A 21,132-nucleotide genomic window follows, 5' to 3' on the forward strand; every position below is an offset into this window, starting at 1 on the left:
TAAAAAAGTTTAATTACAAAAGTAACACATGGTTATTGAAGAAATTTTATGAAATGCAAAAATACAAAAAACAAGTTATCTCATTGTTTCTGTTAAAGAGAGCCCTAGGGTCTGAGACACTAGGAGGCAAGGCCAAGGTTACAAGGGGCAGGTGCTGAGGTGGGCTGGGCCTTGTCTGCAAGGGGAAAGTGGAGCTCTCTGCTTTTGCCCCCTGCCCTTATTCATCCATTTGAACTCAGTACTCTTGAGGTTCAGAGCCTGACCCCTTGGAACAACCAGAGAGGAGGAAGAGTGACTGGCGAGCTTTGCCAGCATGGGGGTCTGGGGTACTTGACTCGCTTTGCTGTGTGCAGGAAATTGCTCCATTACTACCCCTCCCCTTGTTGGTTGCTAGGTAGGACCTGGCTCCTCAGGTCCAGTGTGAGATTGAAATCTACACCCTCGCAAAATGGCTTTGAACCCTGAGCCTAGACTTCAGAGATGAGGGAAAGAGAAAACACTAGAAAGGGGGCGAGAGACCCTTAATTTTGGCTGTGTGGAGGCCCTAGGCAGCTGACCATTCTGAAGTGTCACTTGATGCTGTGGGCCTGCTGAGGCCTCACATCCTTGGGGGTGGGGGAGCAGGGATGGTGAGGGGGTGCAGACTAGGAGGAACTGTTAGGGTTGTGCTCCCAGCCCTAGGACAGTGTCCTCTGGGAGTGAGTGCCGAGGGTCTGTGATATGGGCCTAGCCCTTGGTCCCTGCTCCTCTTGTCTGGCCCAGGTGAAGCAGGGGGGCACTAGGACCCAGAGGCTAGCACAGTCCCTGACAAGTCTAGAGCAGCACTAGCGCAGAGTGAGACTCCTCAGCTGGCAAGCAGGATTCGGTGTCTCTGGGTTCAGGAATCCTCTGGCAGCAAAGGGGACTTGTGCCTCAGCCCCCATCTCTGCCCCCACCCCTACCCAGGTGGGCTACCCCGTGAGGCCCATGGACTGGGGAGGGCTGGATCTGATGGCTCCTGTGTCTGTCCATGACGGCCTGGAGCCCTGACCCTCCTGCCTAGGTTTCTGCCTTTTCTCTCTGTCCCTGGCCAGCTGGGGGAGGGGGTAGAAGCCAGGTGAGCAACATGGCCCAGAGCAAGAGGCACGTGTACAGCCGGGTAAGTGGCCCTGATCTGGGGTGGGCCTGGGAGGGCTGCTGGAGAGGGCCTGGGTACCAGTGGACATCATCGCCATGGGGGCTGGGGAGGCGGGCTGGAGCTTGGATGGGGCGCTCACAGCCTGGTTTCCAAGGAGCCCTCACAGCCCTGATGGGGTTCAGATGGACAGAGTTGGGCCCTAAATGGGAACTGGCTAGACCCGGCCTTTGACTCTAATTGGACCTCAGGCCAGTGGTTGCTGATGGGGGCCGGGCAATCCTGGGGACTTAGAATGGAGTGGTGGGTTGAAATGGCCTTACAGTGCAGCCTTTCTTTAGAGCTTCTTTGTTGTTTGTCACTTGCTCTCTCTCTTCTGGCCGAGCTGGAATTTGTACCCACTGTTGTGTCTACCTGGTTCTGAGAGGCTTATTGGAATTGTGAGGTGGGGGTCTCAGAGTCTGGAGCCAGCCTTACTGTCACTGTCAGTTCTTTTTATTGTCCATGAGAGGCACCCTGCTGTCGCAGGTGTGATTTGGGGGCCCAGAGCCCCTGGGAGCTGTATCTTCACCTCCCTGGATGAGCTCTTTAGGGAAGGGAGTTAGGAATGACAGGGCTGGAAAGTGTCCTGGCTCTTCCTTGCCTCTGATAGGGCTCCCTTCTTCTGAAGCTGAGTTGAGGCATCAGAAGGGAGTCCTGTGGGGTCTTTAGGACCACAGGGCCACTTCTTCATGCCTCATTCATCTGTTTGCTGCGAGGCCATGGTTTGTGGAGCTGCTGTTGCTAAAAATGGCCTAGGTGTGATTTTCTTCTTAACCATGGGCCTATTTGGGTCCTAATTTCATGTTGTGTCCTGTCATCACGGAGGTGTCAGAAGCTGAGCACTTCCCAAGGGCAGTATCTTAGTCTACTTGTTTGCTTGCCCATCTGTGAGCCATCCATTTGGACCACTGGATAGAGTGTAGGGGACAAAGCGGAGGTACCCGATTTTCCTGGCCTTTGTTTACCTCTTATAGCCGCATAGCATGGGGAAGGATCTCCAAAGCTCGGGGGCAGAGAGTTGGTGGAACAGAGCTCAGGCAGGAAGAAGGAGTTGAATGGTTGAATAGGCTGTGATGAGGCATCCAGGAGTGCTGGTGACTTGAGGGTCTGGAAGGAGACACAGTTGTAATGGCTCTGAAAGAGAGAGGCTTAAGAGAGCTGTGTAGAGTACAGGAAGGACAGGCGATAGTGGGAAGGAAAACAGGATTCTGTAGGGTCACCCAATGAATTGTCTGTCTTCCCAGCTCAGGCTCCTTAGTCGGAGCACTGGGTTGTGGGGAGCCTGGTCTAAACTGAATTATGTGCTCAAGCTTAATTCCCCTAACTGGGGGCAGTGCCCCTGAGAGAGCAGCCATGTGGTGACATTTACAGATCTATCAATGAATTCTGATTTTTTATAAAATGTAAATATGAGCTCTCAAGATTTTTGGCAGATTCCAGAGTGGTTTGGAGAAATCTTGGAAGAACACATCATTGACATTTTTCAAAAGGGAATCTGGGGCCCCACTTCACTCTGAGAATGAGTTTCAGGGGAATGACTTCTGGTCCTTTTTAAGTCCAGGATCCTGGCTGGGACACTCCTGATGCATTAGGATGACACTCTTGACATGAGGTCCCTAACTGTGTCTGCTTGCACGTGTCTTCCTTTCAGACGCCCAGCGGCAGCAGGATGAGCGCAGAGGCAAGCGCCCGGCCTCTGCGAGTGGGCTCCCGTGTGGAGGTGATTGGAAAAGGCTACCGAGGCACTGTTGCCTATGTTGGAGCCACACTCTTCGCCACTGGCAAATGGGTAGGCGTGATCCTGGATGAAGCAAAGGGCAAGAATGATGGAACCGTCCAAGGCAGGAAGTACTTCACATGTGATGAAGGGCATGGTATCTTTGTGCGCCAGTCCCAGGTACTCACACTCTGCTTCTGTGTGTGTGTGTGTGTGTGCATATGCTCTATTGCATGTGCAGCTTGTGTGTTGGCTCCCCCTTTTCCTGGGCATGGGCACTGAGCCTCTGGTTGGGAGGCAGAAAGGTAGGGGGAGGTAGGGAAGATTGGAGATCCATCCTTAGGGAAGCAGCTCTCTACTCCAGGATTGCTTGGGGATTGGGAAGTGGCCTATATTACAGCCATTCTTGATCTGGCTGTATTGAGTCTGTTCTGTGGCCTCAGATCCAGATATTTGAAGATGGAGCAGACACCACTTCCCCAGAGACACCAGATTCTTCTGCCTCAAAGGTCCTCAAAAGAGGTAACAACCACCCACTGAAGTTGCCTCCCTACCTCCAGGAGTCTCCATGCCTTTTTCAAATAACATGGAGCCACAGTGGATCCTGAGATTTTTCCATGACCACCATATTCCCTTTTGATATCTCCCCCACCCTGCCATGTTTTCTGCCCCCGCCTTTTAATACAAACACACACTTTGTTTTTGTTTTCTTTCTACAGAGGGAACTGATGCAGCTGCAAAGACCAGCAAACTGGTGAGTGGTTTGGGGGTGGGAGTGGGGAGTGATAAAGACAGAAAGGGAGGGAAGAGGAAGAGAGGAGGGAGACCTAGGCAGGTAGAAGCAGTAGGTGAGTCTGAACGGAGTTAGCTTTTCAGTCTCTCCAATCCCCTGAGAAGGAAGCTTTTCGGGACATGAGTTGCTGCTTTAGGGTTAGAGTAAAGATGGTAGCAGGGAGAATCTGTTAGGGTTCAGAAGTTCAGGGTCAAATGGGACTGAAACTGGGGGTGATGGGAAGGACACGTCTGATACCAGTAGCACTGCCAACTTCCCACACTTTGGTGCCCAAGGATGCCAAGATCTAGAGGCCCTGGGGCTGGGGGCAGAGTAGGAGCTAGAAGGGGAAGGAGCTCTCCTGTTCACAAGTGAATGGCAAGGAGCCAGGCCCTCTGCCACCTGTTTTAGGTTGTACTCAGAGGGCCCTTTATAGCTTCCCTCTGCCGCTCCACACATGGCGTGAGGTGGGGCTCCAGGCTCTCCAGCTTCTCTGGGCTGGGGTATGGACATCCTGGAAGGTGGTCCCTGAGGGACCCTTAATCTCGCTTAGTGTTCCCCCACTTACCTCCACGTGCCTGCATTGGTCTTAACACCCACACCCAGGAGATCTGGCCAGCTAGCACAGTGTGACCTCTGTTCTCTAATGCTGCCCTTTCCTACTCCTCATGCAGCGGGGAATGAAGCCGAAGAAGGTGGTGTGTCTACTGTTTGTGTCTGGGTGGGTGGGGACCATGAGCCCCCCCTCCAGCTGTCCTGCATGTCCTTGGACTGCTGCATGCATGTGCGTGTAACCTTGAGGCTGGGATGGCCAGAGGAAATGGTGGCTTTGGCTTTCAGAGATCCATTAGGGGTACAGTGTCCAAGCCTGGGTAGCACTCAGTAGGGACAATTTGCTCTCCCCCAGGGCTCCTAGTCAGAGACCCCAATATTTGAGCCTGTAAATAGCAGCTTTTACTGCTTTCTGAAATACAGTATTTACTGGACAGTGGGTTCTCACTTAGCCTAAGCTTGGGGGACAGTGGGAGGATAGACCAGGGACACTGGGGGTGGGGGAAGTACAAAGTGAGGTGGTTGGGCAAGGAGGTGGAGGTCAGGGAGCAGCACAGGAAGAACAGCCCCAAGCTGGAAAGCCTGAGAGTCTTTGTGTGTCCTCCTGTGGGTGGGTGCTGCCATGAATGCACACCTCCACTCTGCCCCATCAGTCCTTCCCTACCTCCCGCTTCCTCTGGTGGCATGCCTGAGGACCCCTTCTCACCATTTGCAGCCCTCCACCAGCTGTCATCAGAGTGGGCTCAAGTGTGTTACCCCCTCTCCCCCCTACTTTTAAACTCTCAGTCACTGTCATGACCATTTCCTCACACCAGACCCTGCCCTGGGCCTCTGCCCCAGCTGTCTCTGACTTGCATGGGCCTGTCTGTCGTGTACGTACTGTGCTGTATGTAGGATACTGTGAATTCCTTGTCGCCAGCGTGTCTCAGTCCCCGGTGGCATTGCATGGAGAGCTACTGGATTGGGGCAGTGGGAGGGGAAAGGACAGCATTTTTTGGACTCCTGGTTGGTGATGGTCCCTTGCTTTGGAGTCTTGCCATGGAAGAGACCACATGTTGGTACTTGTTTTGAGGTCCTGGCTCTGGGTGGAAATGGGGATGTAAGAAGGAAAATAATGCCCTTAAGGATGCCGGGCCCATTCTAGGGTCGTAGGAAACTTAACTTCTTCCCTTATTGTTGTCTCCTGGTTGGGGCTCCCATCAGACCTCAGTCCCCAGAATAGAGACAAGCATGAAACTGCAGTCTGTGGAGGAGTCAGGCTGCGGCCTGGGGCCCGAACCATGCCCAAAGCCTGACCTGACCCGGCCTGGGGCCCGAACCATGCCCAAAGCCTGACCTGACCCGGCCTGGGGCCCGAACCATGCCCAAAGCCTGACCTGACCCGGCCTGGGGCCCGAACCATGCCCAAAGCCTGACCTGACCCGGCCTGGGGCCCGAACCATGCCCAAAGCCTGACCTGACCCGGCCTGGGGCCCGAACCATGCCCAAAGCCTGACCTGACCCTGCCTGGGGCCCAAACCATGCCCAAGTCCTGGGGGTTTGGCAGCTGCCTGAGGAAATGTGGCAAAGCCCAGTCTGGGCTGCCCATGCTGGGATACAGCACCTTCTTTACTCAGGGTGGAAAGTGTCAGTCAAGGCCCCGGCTTCTCGCATCTCCCTCTTCACTGTCCTCACAGCATTATCACTGAGCCCCTGTGGAATAGGGAGTGAACTGCAGGAGCAAATGAATGAGCTTTGAGGGAGAGGGCCTAAGAGACCCCCAGATGTGTTTGCAAAGTGCCCAGTCCTTTCTGGAAGCCCTTTAGGGACAGGCTTTAACCTGCCTGTAATCAGGGAAGGTGGGGGAGAAAAGCCAAACACTGTCATTAGTTTGCTCCGCAGATAGAATGTTCCCAAGGGTTTCTTCATGACTGTGTGCGCTCCTCAGGGCTGACGCCAGTTGCTGGAGGGGTGCTCTGAGTATGTGTGCCTGATGAGACCAAATGCGTGAGACCGTAGGGGGATTATCAGTGTGTTCCAGGTAGAAGTGGAGCTGATGAAGTTGTGTGGCTGGGAGTGCAAGTATGAGAGAGCGATGGAGCAGTGGGGCCCTGTATCCCTGTCCAGTGATGCCCTGGCCATAGGGTGCCATTTCTGGGATGGCCCCTGCCGCAGTTGCTTGGAGCAAGGTCTTGGGTGGGGGTGGGGGGGAAGGAGCCAGAACCTATTCTCCGGAGGGAGGAGCAGGGCGGGCGCTGCGCAGGGCTTTGTCCAGTCATGAGGAGGAGGAGGAGCCTGCAGAGCCGGGCCGTTGCTAGGTGACGGCGGAGCAGTGGCTCCACCCCCACGGAGCAGAGGAGGGTGGGTGCATGACGTCAGGTGGAGCTGGTGCTGCGGCCACTGAGGCTGCCATCAGCCTAAGCAGGCGAACTGGGCCGGGCGCCCCTCCAGTGCCTGCTGGAGACGGGCTGTCCCGCTGCGCACCTGCGGGGCCTCTGCGTCGGAGCCACAGTCGTTTGCAGGCCGGGAAGCCGCCGGGCCGGGAAGCTGAGGCTGCATTGTTGGGATTTGATGCACTAATCTCCTGTCTCCGCCGCCTTTCCCTCTGTTCGATCTCTTTCCCTCCCTCCCTTCGTCTGTCCTTCCTCCGTGTGTTCGTCCATCCTCCTCTGTGCCTCCTTCTCTTTCTTCTCCCTGCTTTCTTTGGTTTTCTGCAATGATGAGACAGGCACCGACAGCCCGAAAGGTACTCTTCCTTGCTCTGGTCCTGCAGCCGGGTTGCCAGGGCGATGGTGGCAGCAGGCTGCTGGGGTGGGGGTGGGGGCCGATTGACTTCATCCGTCTACCTGGCTGGGGAATGCCGGCAGGGCTGGAGGAGTGGGGATCCAGGAGAGGTGTGTGTCACCACCGCGCCCCATGCCCTGAGCAGAAGAAGCGTTTGCTCCCTGCCCTGCCTGTTTTTGGCCCTGGCTGTCTGAGTCCGTGTTCCGGGCCTTGCACCCAGTGGCTTCACAGGCTGGGGCTTCAGTCAGTCGCTGCCACAGAGTGGCTGAGGGAGAGTTTCCTATGGTGGAAACTGGGGAAGCAGGCCCAGGTGTCTCAGGCCCTTTCAGGCCTGCCTTTCCTGACCTTTGCTAGAATGACTCTTGGTTGTTCCTCCAGCGTCCCTCCCCCATCTCCCACCTGGTGTTTGTATCAGCAGGACTCGACTAGAGTGGGAAGGAAACCCCAGAGTAGGTCTGACCCCGAGCTTCCGAGGCTTAGCCTAGGGCAGGAAGATTGGGGGTTGGTCTCCTTGGGCTTGGTGTCTTTTGGAAATAGGGTCCAAGTTGAATCTTGTCTTTGCCAGAGCAGTGAGACGTTGGGTAGCAGGAACACCATTTGGGAGTTGGAGTTCATCCTCCATTCACCACTAGAGGTGACCTGAGGGGTTTCTGGACCTGGTTTAGAGCAGTAGCTTCTCTCTGCTGCTGCCTACCCCCACCTCCTTCGTGCAGCTGGGTGGGGTTACTTTGCCGAGCTCTGGGCTTCTGGCTAATGCAATATTCATGGTCCCGACACCTGAGCCCTCTGCCTGGGAATGGAGACTGCTGCAGGGTCTGGTCCTGGGGACATGAGGGGAAGGACCATGGCCTTGTTCTGCCTTTGGGGCCTGATCTTACCCTTCTGGGCTCCTATCCTGCTTACTGTGGGGTTTCTAGGGATTCCTCTGGTGAGTCTAGCACTTGAAGGGAAGGTGGTGAACTGGGAAAGGCCTTGGGAGTGGTGTGTGGGTGGGCCTCTGACTCTGGGCTGGAGAATGAGAGGTCTTTCTCAGAAGGACTGGTCTCTGGAGACCTCCACCAGCTGCTGCCTTTGGTTTTCTGTGGCTCGGCCTAGGAGACAGAGCCTTCTGGGATTTCTAGAGTGTCAGAAGGGGTGAGGCCGGGAAGGGTTAGGCAAAAATGGGAGCAGGAACCAAAGGAAACAGGAGTTCTGGGTTCCTGGAACAGGAATAAGGGGGCTCACTGGAGGGAGAAGATGATGGAATGGTGGGAGGGACGCGTAACCGCAGCCCCATTTCTGTTGTTACTTCTGCTCTCATTGCTGTCCCTTTTGCTGTCTGTCTTTCTGCCATTACACTTTTTTCCGACTACCTCTCCTCCTCTGGCTCCTGTTGCCTGTGCAGACCACAACTCGGCGGCCCAAGGTGAGAAAAAACAGGCCTCTGTGCAAGCCACTGCTGAGCGTACATGTGCATTTCAGCGTGTGTGTGTGTGTGCATGAGCAAGTCAAAGTTGGCCACTGTGACTCCTGGGTTCTCTTTGGGGGCGGGGGCACTGGAGCCCAGCACAGGCCTCTCCTGGGAAAATGACTGCAGGCCCTTAGGAGGCTGTCTGAGCCAGTAGCTTGAGGACAAAAGAGAGCCGAGAGGGGTTGTGATTAACCAAGGTAGGCTTTCTTGAAAAAGGGAATTTTGATCAGTTTTGTGGGAGGGACTGGAAGAGAAATGAAGAAGAACCTGGCAGTGTAAATGTTGGGGGATGAAAAGTTAGGTGTGTCTGTGTAAGACTTGGGGTAGAGGGGGTGTCTGTGGATAGTGCATGGTATCTGGGCGTCACCCCCGAGAGAGTTGCAGGGCTCAGCATTGCCAGAGAGAGCACTGGGCAGGCCTGTCTGCCACCCACCCCAGCCCCATAGGGGTCTAGCAGCTAGAACCCCTGGAGTGCTTTGCCTGATGAGAGCCCCTTTGTTTTGGGGAAAGGAGATGACAGAAGGGTTGGCCGTACTGACCTTGCAGGCAGCACTTCTGATGGCCATCTATTTGGTGATGGGGAAAGAGGAGCTCTGAGCCTTGGAAGGGAAGGAGGGAGGAACTTCCAAAGTGGAGGGCTAGGGAAGGAGGGATACAGCTGTCACCCTGGCCTTTTTACCTATGGGGTCTCCTGAAATGGACCGCGTGAGGGAGATTAAACTTGACTCCCAAAGAGTAGGGAAGGGCCTAGCAGGGGTAGAAGCTTGACCACACCCCATAGACGCTTTTAGCCCAGCCTTGTCTGGGAACGTGACAGCCGGAGAACAAACCCCACTGTATTCTTTCTCTCTGGGAATGACACTGAGACACTTTTTCCCTCTGGGGGAGGCGGGCACAGGCCCACAGCAAGATGGGACAGGGAGTATTAGGAAATTGCTACAGTGATCACAAGTGGGTCAGGGAGGGGAGTTTTGGGAAGTAAGGGACTGATGCCACTCTAAGGGGGTAGTGCCAGAGCTGGGAGAAATGTGGGGTCAGTGCCAAGAGGAGAGTCTTATAATCTATGTCTTCCCCCCACCCTTCCTCCCTCTCTCCTCTGCCTCCCTCTCCTCCCTCCCCACCCCCCGTCTTTTGTCACTATCTCACTGACTGTCGTTTTTCCCCTTCCCTTCACTGTGTCTCTCTTCTCTGTGCTTTGATACTCTTTCTGCCTTTACCCTTCTCTGTTTTCTTCCCTTGCCATATTCTTATGTTTCCCCCCTTTCACCACCCCCATCCCTGTACACTTTCTGGTCTGCTCCTCCTTCTCTGACTAGCCCACTCGCCCAGCCAGCACTGGGGTGGCTGGGGCCAGTAGCTCCCTGGGCCCCTCTGGCTCAGCATCTGCAGGTGAGCTGAGCAGCAGCGAGCCCAGCACCCCAGCTCAGACTCCGCTGGCAGCACCCATCATCCCCACGCCGGTCCTCACCTCCCCTGGAGCAGCCCCCCCACTTCTGTCCCCCTCCAAGGTAAGGATTGGGATTGGGGGTAAGGGACAACTGAGACACAAAGGGGCCTATGATCCCTGGCGGCGTCTTGGAAATTTTCTGGGCTTGGGGGAGACCCAGAATGTGGACCCGGAAGGATGGGGACATAGCTGTGGGTGTCCTGCCACCAAGTGAGCTTCCCTCTCCTTTTCTGCCCTTTTTCCACGCTGTCTTCTTCTGTGCCGTAGTTTCCTCTCACATGTTTGTATGCCACTTGCTTCTGGCCCTGGGACTGGGGCGGCATTTGCCCACATTCCTGTCCTCTCTGCTACAGCTCAGCCTTGGTGGGGAGGAGGGCTAGGCTGTGCACAGACAGAGGGACCTCTCCTTCACAGGAGGAGGAGGGGCTGCGAGCCCAGGTGCGGGATCTGGAGGAGAAGCTGGAGACCCTGCGTCTGAAACGGGCAGAAGACAAGGCAAAGCTGAAAGAGCTGGAGAAACACAAGATCCAGTTGGAGCAGGTGCAGGAATGGAAGAGCAAAATGCAGGAGCAGCAGGCGGACCTGCAGCGGCGCCTCAAGGAGGCGCGGAAGGTGGGGCTCGGGATGAAGTGGGGCGATTGGTGAGGCTAAGAGACCCACGGTAGTGTACCAGAAACTAGACTGGAGCTGGAGCCTGGAACATCAGTGAGAAAGGGCGGCATGGGGCATCTCTGGGCGTACCCCCACTGACCTTCATCCCATCCTCAGGAAGCCAAGGAGGCGCTGGAGGCAAAGGAGCGCTACATGGAGGAGATGGCTGACACTGCCGATGCCATCGAGATGGCCACTCTGGACAAGGAGATGGCTGAAGAGCGGGCTGAATCCTTGCAGCAGGAGGTGGAGGCACTGAAGGAGCGGGTGGACGAGCTCACCACTGACTTAGAGATCCTCAAGGCTGAGATTGAAGAGAAGGGTAAGGGGCCAGGAGCCACTGAGGGCACGTGGTGGGGTCAGGACCATGTCTGAAAGTATTAATGGTCTTCCTCAGGCTCAGATGGGGCTGCGTCCAGTTACCAGCTCAAGCAGCTCGAGGAGCAGAATGCCCGCCTAAAGGATGCCCTGGTGAGGTAGGGCCCTGCTCCACTGCTTGGCTCTGGAGCTCCCTCTCCTTGTCTCCAAATGTGTTAGGGCACCATCATCACCCAATGAGTCTGACACATGCCCTTAGCCATCTCTCTGCTACTTCCCCACAGGATGCGGGATCTTTCTTCCTCAGAGAAGCAGGAGCATGTGAAGCTCCAGAAACTCATGGAAAAGAAGAACCAAGAGTTGGAAGTTGTGAGGCAACAGCGAGAGCGTCTACAGGAGGAGCTGAGCCAGGCAGAGAGCACCATTGATGAGCTTAAGGAGCAGGTGTGGGGAGCCTGGCCCCTTGCCCAGTTCCCTCCTGTAACTCTCCTTGATGCCGCCTCTTCTGGGCACCTTTCAGCAGCCCTTCCCCTTGCTCCCCTCCTGTAATGCAGGTGGATGCTGCTCTGGGAGCCGAGGAGATGGTGGAGATGCTGACAGACCGGAACCTGAATCTGGAAGAGAAAGTGCGGGAGTTGAGAGAGACCGTGGGGGACTTGGTAAGAGAAGCACTTCAGAGGCTGATGGAGCGTGTCTAGATTTCCGACATTACAAGGGGCAGTATTTGGAAGGGACCTGCCAAGGGATGGACTGACATATCACCCCTGACATTTGAGCAGGGTGTGTGGTAAGTGGACCCACCTGCCCCCCTGACCCTACCTTTCCTTTGCCTCCAATTCCCTTGTGACCGCCCAGGAAGCAATGAATGAGATGAATGATGAGCTACAGGAGAACGCGCGTGAGACAGAACTGGAGCTGCGGGAGCAGCTGGACATGGCAGGTGCCCGGGTGCGCGAGGCCCAGAAACGCGTGGAGGCAGCCCAGGAGACAGTTGCAGACTACCAGCAAACCATCAAGAAATACCGCCAGCTGACTGCCCACCTACAGGTGCTTGCCCACCCTGTGCGTCCAGCCACGATCATGCCAGGGCTCCTTTGTGACCCAGCTGTGCCTCACTGCTCGTCTCTGCTCCCAGGATGTGAATCGGGAGCTGACAAACCAGCAGGAAGCATCTGTGGAAAGGCAGCAGCAGCCACCTCCAGAGACTTTTGACTTCAAAATCAAGTTTGCTGAGACTAAGGCCCATGCTAAGGTTGGGAGAGTGGCTGGGCCCGAGTGGGGTGTGCTGGGGAGCTGGCCAGGTGTGGGGTTCTGGGCTTCAGATTTCTCAGGGAGGAGGCACTTTATGTAGTGGTTTGGAAGACTCCTGCCTGGCCTTGTCCCGGAAGCAAGGGACCTGGTGGAGCAAAGTCTGGTGGTTCTAGGGCTTTCTCCACCCTGGCTGAGAGCCCTGCTCCCTCTCCACCTCACAGGCAATTGAGATGGAGTTGAGGCAGATGGAGGTGGCCCAGGCCAACCGGCACATGTCCCTGCTGACAGCCTTCATGCCCGACAGCTTCCTTCGGCCAGGTGGGGACCATGACTGTGTCCTGGTGCTGCTGCTCATGCCCCGTCTCATTTGCAAGGTATGGCCAAATAGTTACAAGTTCAGGAGGAGTCTGCTGAGCTCGTTGTGAGCCAGGCATTGAGGACGCTGATAGAAGGCAGCAGTTCAGTGTTCCCTGCCTGCAGAGAGTTTAGGACGTAGTAGAGGAACACAGCCAGCGAAGCCACCAACCAGGCATTGAGGACGCTGATAGAAGGCAGCAGTTCAGTGCTCCCTGCCTGCAGAGAGTTTAGGACATAGTGGAGGAACACAGCCAACGAAGCCACCGCCACTGGTGAATTTCATTTGTATAACAAATTGCGTGTCATGAAAGAGAGGCAGCTTCTTTGAGGGGGCACAGTTGGGGATCTAACTTAGATTGGGAGGGAGGGTCACTTCAGAAATAATATTTGAGCTGAGACCCAGAAGGTGGCTAGGAGTTACCGGGGGGAACGACTGACAGGCTAGCATTCTCCATGGAGGAGAAAGTAGGAACAGCTGCTCACAGCGCCCTTTCATTCCCACGTCCTAAATCCTCACAGTCATCATAATCATACCATTACCCTTTCCCCACGTGAGACCCCCTTCCCATCCAAGAGCTGTTTCTGTCTTTCTCCCACGTGTCCACGCTATGCCCTGTTGTTAGGCTCTATGTCCTGTATTTCCGAGTCTTTGTTCCCCATGCCTCTGCTCTGAGTCCCAGGTCCCTGGTGCTTCTTCTCACAGGCCGAGTTGATCCGGAAACAGGCCCAGGAGAAGTTTGAACTAAGTGAAAACTGTTCAGAGCGGCCTGGGCTGCGAGGAGCTGCGGGGGAACAGCTCAGTTTTGCTGCTGGGCTGGTGTACTCGCTGAGCCTGCTGCAGGCCACACTACACCGCTACGAGCAGTGAGTGATGCCCAACCCCTATGCCAGGGCCGTGGGTCTTAGACTGGCTGGCATTGAAATTGCCTGGCAGGCCCTGGAAACACTGGTGGCAGAATGGTTAAGCGCTACAGCTGCCAACCAAAAGGTCAGCAGTTAGAATCGACCAGGCGCCCCTTGGAAACTCTATGGAGCAGTTCTACTCTGTCTTATAGAATCGCTATGAGTCGGAATTGACTCGACGGCAATGAGTTTGGTTTTTTTTGTTGTTGTTTGGATTTTTCTTTTGGTGGGCTCTGGGCCTAGGCTGACCGCAGCCTTACAGAGTCCTTCTCTGCCTCCAGTGCCCTCTCTCAGTGTGGTGTGGATGTGTATAAGAAGGTGGGTAGCCTGTACCCTGAGATGAGTGCCCATGAGCGCTCCTTGGATTTCCTCATTGAGCTGCTGCACAAGGATCAGCTGGACGAGACAGTTAACGTGGAGCCTCTCACCAAGGCCATCAAGTACTACCAGGTCTGGGGCGGGAATTCAGGCAGGGGCCAGAGGGAGCTCCTGATGGGGGCTAGTGCCAGTGCACCCAAGATTGTGCCCCATACTGGTGGCTTGGGGCCTGGTGTGTTCTTAGATGGACTTGCCTCATGACACAGCTGCTCGGGGGCCTCACATTCCCTTGTACCTCTGGAGTCCCGTGCTGACTGGGCTGAAGCTGTAGTTTGGGAAGAGCTGTCTACCCTCCCAGGACCTAAAGGCTGTTTCTTTGTCATCCTCCTCAGCATCTGTATAGCATCCACCTTGCCGAACAGCCTGAGGACTGTACCATGCAGCTGGCCGACCACATTAAGGTGAAGTGTCTGGGCCAATGGTTGAGCCCCCTATAGACATCAGGCCCCAAAGGGGTATCACACAAGCCCAGGACAGGCCCACCAAGACCACATCAGGGAAGCCAAAGAACCACTGTGTATAGGGTCAGCAGAGGGTGGGGACTTCTTAGAGACGAAGAGGGGCTTGTGATGGGGGCTGATGAGCACATGCTTCTGTCCTGACAGTTCACCCAGAGTGCCCTGGACTGCATGAGCGTGGAGGTGGGACGGCTGCGTGCCTTTCTGCAAGTGAGAGCACATCTAGATCTGTGTGAATGTCCCTTGCCTAGTCCCTAGCCTGTCACCCCAGCCTTAATGCTGACTTGGCTCCCCCTCCATTTCCTCTTCTCTGAGCAGAGTGGGCAGGAGGCTTCAGATATCGCCCTCCTGCTCCGGGACCTGGAAACATCGTGCAGCGACACCCGCCAGTTCTGTAAGAAGATCCGGAGGCGGATGCCAGGGACGGATGCTCCTGGGATTCCAGCTGCTGTGGCCTTTGGAGCACAGGTTTAGGGCTGCGAGCGGGAAAGGGAGGGAAGCAGGGTAGAACCAGGAGGGGCCTAGCACATGAGGACCTGGTCAGGGGGCGAGAATAGTTTGGGGGTAACTGGGAGCTGTGGCACTGGCCCCAGGGTGGCCTCCTGACTCTGGCCTGTTGCACAGGTATCTGACACACTCCTAGACTGCAGGAAACACCTGACGTGGGTGGTGGCCGTGCTGCAGGAGGTGGCAGCTGCTGCCGCCCAGCTCATTGCCCCGCTGGCAGAGAACGAGGGGCTGCCTGTAGCTACCCTGGAGGAGCTGGCTTTCAAAGCAAATGAGCAGGTGGGCCTGGATGGCTGCGCAGAAGCGGGGGGAGGCAGGTGGCTGGTGGGGGCTTTCATGATGGCTCTTGGTTCTGCAGATCTACGGGAGCTCCTCTAGCACCCCCTATGAGTGTCTGCGCCAGTCGTGCAGCGTCCTCATCAGCACAATGAACAAGCTGGCCACAGCCATGCAGGAGGGGGAGTACGACGCCGAGCGGCCCCCCAGCAAGGTGGTGGGAAGCCCTGGAAGCAGAGCTGCTGCTGGTTGTGGGAGGGCTGGGAGGTAGGAAGGGAGGATCCGGATAGCACTGTCCTGCCTAGGAGGCAAGAAAAAGATTTTCCCAACGACCAGATCTCCCTGGAAAGGAGCACTTTGGTGATCTTCTCTCCCCAACCTCGCCCTCTGCCCCACCCCAACACTTAGCCTCCCCCGGTTGAGCTGCGGGCCGCTGCCCTTCGTGCCGAGATCACGGATGCTGAAGGCCTGGGCTTGAAGCTCGAAGATCGAGAGACGGTTATCAAGGAGCTGAAGAAGTCACTCAAGATCAAGGTGAGGGGAGGGTAGACCCAGGATCTGGGGGTACAGGCAGCAATGAGTGTGGGAAATGGGACTGAGATTGGGTCAGGGAGTGAGAGGAGAGGTGGGGCCTGTGGTTATAGGAGATCTGGGGGAGCTCTCAGGGAGCTCCAATCCCCTGGGCCGTGAGAGGATGTGAGGGAGCTAGAAGCTGTCTGTCTCCAACCAGGGAGAAGAACTGAGTGAGGCCAATGTACGGCTCAGCCTCCTGGAGAAGAAGCTGGACAGTGCTGCCAAAGATGCGGACGAGCGGATCGACAGAGTCCAGACTCGGCTAGAGGAGACCCAGGCGCTGCTGCGGAAGAAGGAGAAGTCAGGCACCTTCCTCGGGGCCAGACTACCCAACCCTTCCTGCAGCTGGAGGCTCTCTGCCTCCTAACCCAGGCCCTCCCACAGGGGAGCAGATTCCATTGTCCTCCCCCACTGTCAACCCCTTTGTGTCCTCCTCATTTGAGCCAGCGTAGCCCTAGCCTCCTCCCCAGCAGGGCTGCTGCATGGACCTCTCTGGACTGGCCTCTGAAAAGTAAGGGTGGGACTTTGAGGAGGGGACACTGAGCAAACCCAGTATCTCTTCACAGAGAATTTGAGGAGACGATGGATGCTCTCCAGGCTGACATCGACCAGCTGGAAGCAGAGAAGGCGGAGCTAAAGCTGCGACTGAACAGCCAGTCCAAGCGCACCATCGAGGGGCTCCGGGGACCCCCTCCCTCAGGCATAGCTACCCTCGTTTCTGGCATCGCTGGTGGTGAGTACAAAGGGACAGGCAGAACCGGCCCAGAGGAGAGTGAATGGCCCTCCTGTCCACGGCTTCAGTTTGACTTCTGCCCCCTCCTCCCTGTTCCCCGGCTGTTCAGCCGGGAATGTGGTTGCTCTGTTTCAGTGTGTGCCAGCTTTCACTGTGTCTTCCTCTTACCCTCTGACCCTGGCAGGGGCTTACCAGGTTGTCAGGAAGCTCAGAATAATGACCAAGTGAGACCCTAGTTAGATATCCCAGAGGCTCAATAGCTGGGCTCCTTCTGCTGGGGCATTCACCTTGCCTGCCAGCTCTTGATTGCTCCCCTGCGTGGCCTCTGCGTTTTCCCCATGGAATTCAATGGCTTCTCCTAAGCTGTCGGGTACTTGCTGTCCCTACATTGTAATACCTGGTCTTTGGAGGAGAACAGCTTTGTTCAGTCTGGGCTTTAGGTTATGGGCTCAGGAACCCTGACCCTCTCTATGCCGAATTCTCCCAGTTTCATCTGGGGCTTATGCTCTGACCTCTGCCTGGGCCCAGTGTGGTCAGGATTCATTACCTGAAGCTTTTCTGGCTGTAGGGCCCGATTTCTTGACCATGGAGGTGGCCACTGCCTACTTGGTTCTCATCTGCCCTTAGTTTGTTTTCTGTTCTCTTCTGTTTCTTACTTACCCTTCCCACTTCCAAAAGACAAACTCCTTGCCCTGGAGTGAAACCAAACCCTCAAGGTTTCTAGACTGCCCCTGCTGCTCCTGGATCTGGTCAGCTGGTCTCACTTGGGCTCTTGGTCTCATTAAAGCTCCGGTCACCAGTGCCTCTGATCTCAGGAGGTGACCAAGTACTTTCTTGGCTTTAGACTGCTGTGGTACAGACAGCTCTGTGTTCCTCAGGGGAGTGTCCAGAATTACCACATTGTATTGTCTCAGCACAGGCTCTAAACAAACACTGGTTCCGTGTGTATGGAAATTCCCACCAAAAGGAGGCCTTTGGCCTCCGAGCAGTGGGAAACCTCAGGGCAAGGGAATGCATCTGCAGCCTCAGCTTAAACTTTGGTGGTGGTGAGCGCTAGGGGTGCAGGCAGACTGGGGCCCCTGGGAGCCGTCTGTGCCCTTCTTGGAGATGGAGTCTGAGGCAGGAAGGCAGGAGCAGCCTCAGGCCACAAGCTTCCTCCAGGGTACACACCTGGCTCCCGCTCCTCTCCACACTTCTCCCTGTCTCCTGGCCTCACTCCTCTTTTCCTGTCTTTTATCTGGATCTGTTCTCCGCTAAGGGTGGGGCAGAGGAAGGGTCTGGCTAGAGAAGGTGGTGTGATAATCAGGAGAGGGATTTCCTGTGGATGGTGTCCAGGGTCCCTCTGCTGTGTTCCCCTTGCCCTCTAGTCACCTAACTCCTCTCTGCTCTCTCCCTGCTTTCCCGTGGGCTCTCCCGAGCACAGAAGAACAGCAGCGAGGTAGAGACTCACCCTGGCCGGGGTTGCTAGGGCTGCTGGGACTCGGGGTGGGGGAGTGACCAGGACAGTATTGGAGGGGAGGCTGAGGAGAGGGGAGGAACAGTGGTGGGGCCCACCTTTGACCCTCTCCACCGGGCCAATGACAGTGGTTGTGGCTCCCACAGCAGGAGCCCCTGGGCAGGCTCCGGGCTCCGTGGCAGGCCCAGGCCTGGTGAAGGACTCACCACTGCTGCTTCAGCAAATCTCTGCCATGAGGCTGCACATCTCCCAGCTCCAGCATGAGAACAGCGTCCTCAAGGTGAGGGAGCCTTGGAGAAGGTGGGGTAGGCAAAGCATACCTGCCTGTTGGTGACAGATGGCAGCGGTCTTCTATCACTTCTGTCACCAACCCTCTTTCTTCCCTAACAGGGAGCCCAGATGAAGGCAGCCTTGGCAGCCCTACCCCCTTTGCATGTGGCAAAGGTGTCCCTCCCACCTCACGAAGGCCCTGGCGGTGATATAGTAGCTGGAGCACTCTATCGTAAGACCAGCCAGCTGCTGGAGACACTGAATCAGCTGAGCACGCACACCCACGTGGTAGACATCACCCGCACCAGCCCCGGTAGGGACCCAGCAGCTTCTGAGATGAGTAACACACCCCACCCCTCTGCCTGCTTCAGGCTTTAGCCCCTGCCTGTATAGTCCCCACACCGTAGAAGCCCTGTCTCCAGTGTTCTTTGGCTTTAGGGTTGAGTTTGCTGGATTCACCCACTCTCTTAAGTGCCTCCTCCAGAAGGGGGCCCGGAACCTGTACTCCTGACCCTTAATCCTGTGCAGCTGCCTGCCTTAGCCTTGGTGGGCCTCACCAGCCTTCCCTCCCCACAGCTGCCAAGAGCCCATCGGCCCAGCTCCTGGAGCAGGTGGCTCAGCTCAAGTCCCTAAGTGACACCATCGAGAAGCTCAAGGTCAGCTCAGACCCTGCCCTTCCTCACCCTACAGAGTGTGCTGTGGAGTGTTGCCTGGTGCAGCCCTTAGCACGTTCGTTTCCACGGGCACTTCCAGGGTTCTCTGGCCCTGCCCTGCACGAAAGGGCACACTGGGGAGGAGGTGGAAGGGAAGGCAGGGCTCCTGCCTTGGGAGCTCACAATCTAGGTGCAGACAGAAGGCAAGTTCTCATCAACCAAATGAGATGAGATAGGGTCATTGTAGAATATGTGGCGTGGGCCGCAACTTCTGTCAGAGCTGAGATCACTTTCGGATAGGATGGGAGGATGGCTTTCCAGAGGCTATAGAATCTGAGTTGGGCCTTAAAGGGTAGAATCTGAGTTGGGCATTAAAGGGTAAGAAGGCTTTGTAAAGTAAGGAGCAATGTTGGGGTGGCATTGGTGTTGGAGGTGAGAACAATAGCGTGGGAGTAGAGAGGGCTGAGTCATTGCTCCCCTGGTGTTTGTGCTCTTTGAGACCTGAGAGTATTGTGCCAGGTGTGGGGGTCCTCTCCATGAACTCTTGGTTCTGTCTTCCCCTCAGGATGAGGTCTTCAAGGAGACGGTATCTCAGCGCCCTGGAGCCACAGTCCCCACTGACTTTGCCACCTTCCCTTCCTCAGCCTTCCTCAGGGTAAGGGAGTACATGGGGAGGGGGACGGGACAGTATGGAGGGCTCAGGTGGGTCCTTCCTGCCTTCCTCCCCAGATTTGAAGGGATCTCTGGGGGCTCAGGCCCAACAACTGCACACCCTGGATTATCTGGCTAGGCCTTACTTGCAAATAACTAAAAAAATATGTGCAATGCCTCTACAAATTCCAATATTTTAGCATCTAAACAACATCTTCCATGACTTAACATCCAGAGAGTCCCAAAGCTCTCTTGTCAGACTGTATACCCAGTTTTTATTGGAAAACGTGGTCACCCTAGCCTAGGAGCCCAAAAACCATAGTCTCCCAGGACTGCCTAGGCCTCAGTGTCCAGACACCCCAGCAGTGGCCCACGGCCTCAGTGAGCCCGACCTGGGGTCCTGTCCCTGTCGTACCCCCCAGGCCAAGGAGGAGCAGCAGGAAGACACAGTCTACGTGGGCAAAGTGACCTTCTCATGTGCAGCTGGCCTTGGACAGCGACACCGGCTGGTGCTGACCCAGGAGCAGCTGCGCCGGCTTCACGGCCGCCTCATCTCCTGAGCCCTCCGGCCACTGCTGTCCCTTTCTCAGCTCTCCGGGTGCCGCTCTGCCCAATGCAGAGCCACCTCAGCCAGCCCCCAGGTAGAACCATGTGTGTCAAGCTGTTCCTCTGCCCTTCACCTTCGCCCCATCCCGCCAGTGCCCCCACCCCAGGTTCTCCCATTCCCTGGCTTCTGCCAGAATTTGCTGTTCAGCTGCTCCCTCTTTCCTGAGGGGCCTCAGGGCATGTGGGGGGCAGGCTGAGGCCCCACCGCCAAAGGTTGAGTGAGGTCCCCCTCCCTGACTGAGGACTTCACCCTTTGATTAAAGCAACTTCTGCTTCAATGCTTCCTGTGTGGTGCTGGGAGTGGGACTCAGGCCATCTGGCTCAGGCCTGGAGTGGAGGAGAAGGGATGCTGGGGAAGCATGGGCTGTGTCACATTTGAGAGCCCTTCTCTGTACTGGCCAGTGGAATGCTGTGTCGCTTAAAATCATGTGCAGCAAATGACTCTGAGCAAGGGGGAGGGCTAACCCAAGGGCTAGGCACCTGTGTTCATTTTTGGAGTTAGGAGGGCTGGAGACTGTGTCACCTCTGCTGCCTGCACTGACCACTCTTCAGTCCACTTTTCGGAGCTGGGGTCATGATGCAGTCGCCACCCCCACTGACTTTCTGCCACACTGGCCAGAGTCTCCACGCAAGACTTGGGGCCCCTCAGAAGGAACCTTTAGTAAACAGCACAGGAAAACCGAAGCAGCAGACCAGTGAGAAAGGATAGAGGGCACGAAAGCTGTTACCAAACCCTGCTACAAATGAGTTTCACCTGAGGAGCTCCTTCAGGTTTCTGTCTGGTCTGTTTTCTCAACTGCAGATGAGAATACTGGTACCTTCCAAGGTTGTTACGAAGACTTAGTGAGATACCGCACAGTTCCCTGCGCGTGGTAGGCTCTCTTCTTCAGTACGGGCTCCTCCTGCCCTGCTTTCTGTCATCAACTATCTTTCCATTGTGATTGTTAGTTAGCTTATCTGTCTCCTCTTTTAGACAGACTGAGAGTTCTTTTAGGGTGTCTTCCATCTCTGTCTCTGCAAAAGCACAGGAGAACGGCTCAAGTTTGGGAGAACAATGAGCTCTGTTTTGGACATGAGTTTGAGGTGCCTGGGAGAGTGTCTGGGGGGCAGTTGGATCCACTTGGGCCTGGAGCTCAGCAGAGGAGGCCTACGATCTCCCCACCCCCAAAACACACACATATTAAATGACCATCATCGCAGCAATTCAGCATTTGCTTTAGGTACTTTATAATTA

General features: G+C 55.9%; 1 protein-coding gene across 3 annotated transcripts in view; it reads left to right on the plus strand.

Moving 5' to 3' along the window:
- The window catches only part of DCTN1 (dynactin subunit 1), a 31,824-nt gene extending 11,648 nt beyond the window's left edge, over positions 1-20,176 (plus strand). For 2 of the 3 annotated variants that reach the window (XM_049856932.1, XM_049856933.1), the window contains 27 exons: positions 2,808-3,053; positions 3,317-3,395; positions 3,593-3,627; positions 9,727-9,918; positions 10,272-10,469; positions 10,626-10,830; positions 10,906-10,984; positions 11,111-11,270; positions 11,381-11,485; positions 11,682-11,873; positions 11,962-12,078; positions 12,299-12,451; positions 13,138-13,298; positions 13,619-13,787; positions 14,048-14,116; positions 14,321-14,383; positions 14,492-14,641; positions 14,798-14,959; positions 15,039-15,170; positions 15,365-15,490; positions 15,687-15,829; positions 16,096-16,262; positions 17,865-17,998; positions 18,109-18,301; positions 18,565-18,644; positions 19,207-19,296; positions 19,715-20,176. In XM_049856932.1, coding sequence (XP_049712889.1) covers positions 2,808-3,053; positions 3,317-3,395; positions 3,593-3,627; positions 9,727-9,918; positions 10,272-10,469; positions 10,626-10,830; positions 10,906-10,984; positions 11,111-11,270; positions 11,381-11,485; positions 11,682-11,873; positions 11,962-12,078; positions 12,299-12,451; positions 13,138-13,298; positions 13,619-13,787; positions 14,048-14,116; positions 14,321-14,383; positions 14,492-14,641; positions 14,798-14,959; positions 15,039-15,170; positions 15,365-15,490; positions 15,687-15,829; positions 16,096-16,262; positions 17,865-17,998; positions 18,109-18,301; positions 18,565-18,644; positions 19,207-19,296; positions 19,715-19,852 — 3,738 coding nt within the window. In that variant the 3' untranslated portion in view covers positions 19,853-20,176. Of the gene's footprint in view, positions 1-834; positions 1,139-2,807; positions 3,054-3,316; positions 3,396-3,592; positions 3,628-9,726; positions 9,919-10,271; positions 10,470-10,625; positions 10,831-10,905; positions 10,985-11,110; positions 11,271-11,380; positions 11,486-11,681; positions 11,874-11,961; positions 12,079-12,298; positions 12,452-13,137; positions 13,299-13,618; positions 13,788-14,047; positions 14,117-14,320; positions 14,384-14,491; positions 14,642-14,797; positions 14,960-15,038; positions 15,171-15,364; positions 15,491-15,686; positions 15,830-16,095; positions 16,263-17,864; positions 17,999-18,108; positions 18,302-18,564; positions 18,645-19,206; positions 19,297-19,714 lie in introns of those variants that run through there. The other variant, XM_049856931.1, reaches the window with a different exon arrangement.
- Positions 20,177-21,132: the final 956 nt, after the last annotated feature.

This window comes from Elephas maximus, chromosome 17 (assembly GCF_024166365.1).
Source record: "Elephas maximus indicus isolate mEleMax1 chromosome 17, mEleMax1 primary haplotype, whole genome shotgun sequence".
Taxonomy (NCBI): Eukaryota; Metazoa; Chordata; class Mammalia; order Proboscidea; family Elephantidae; genus Elephas; species Elephas maximus.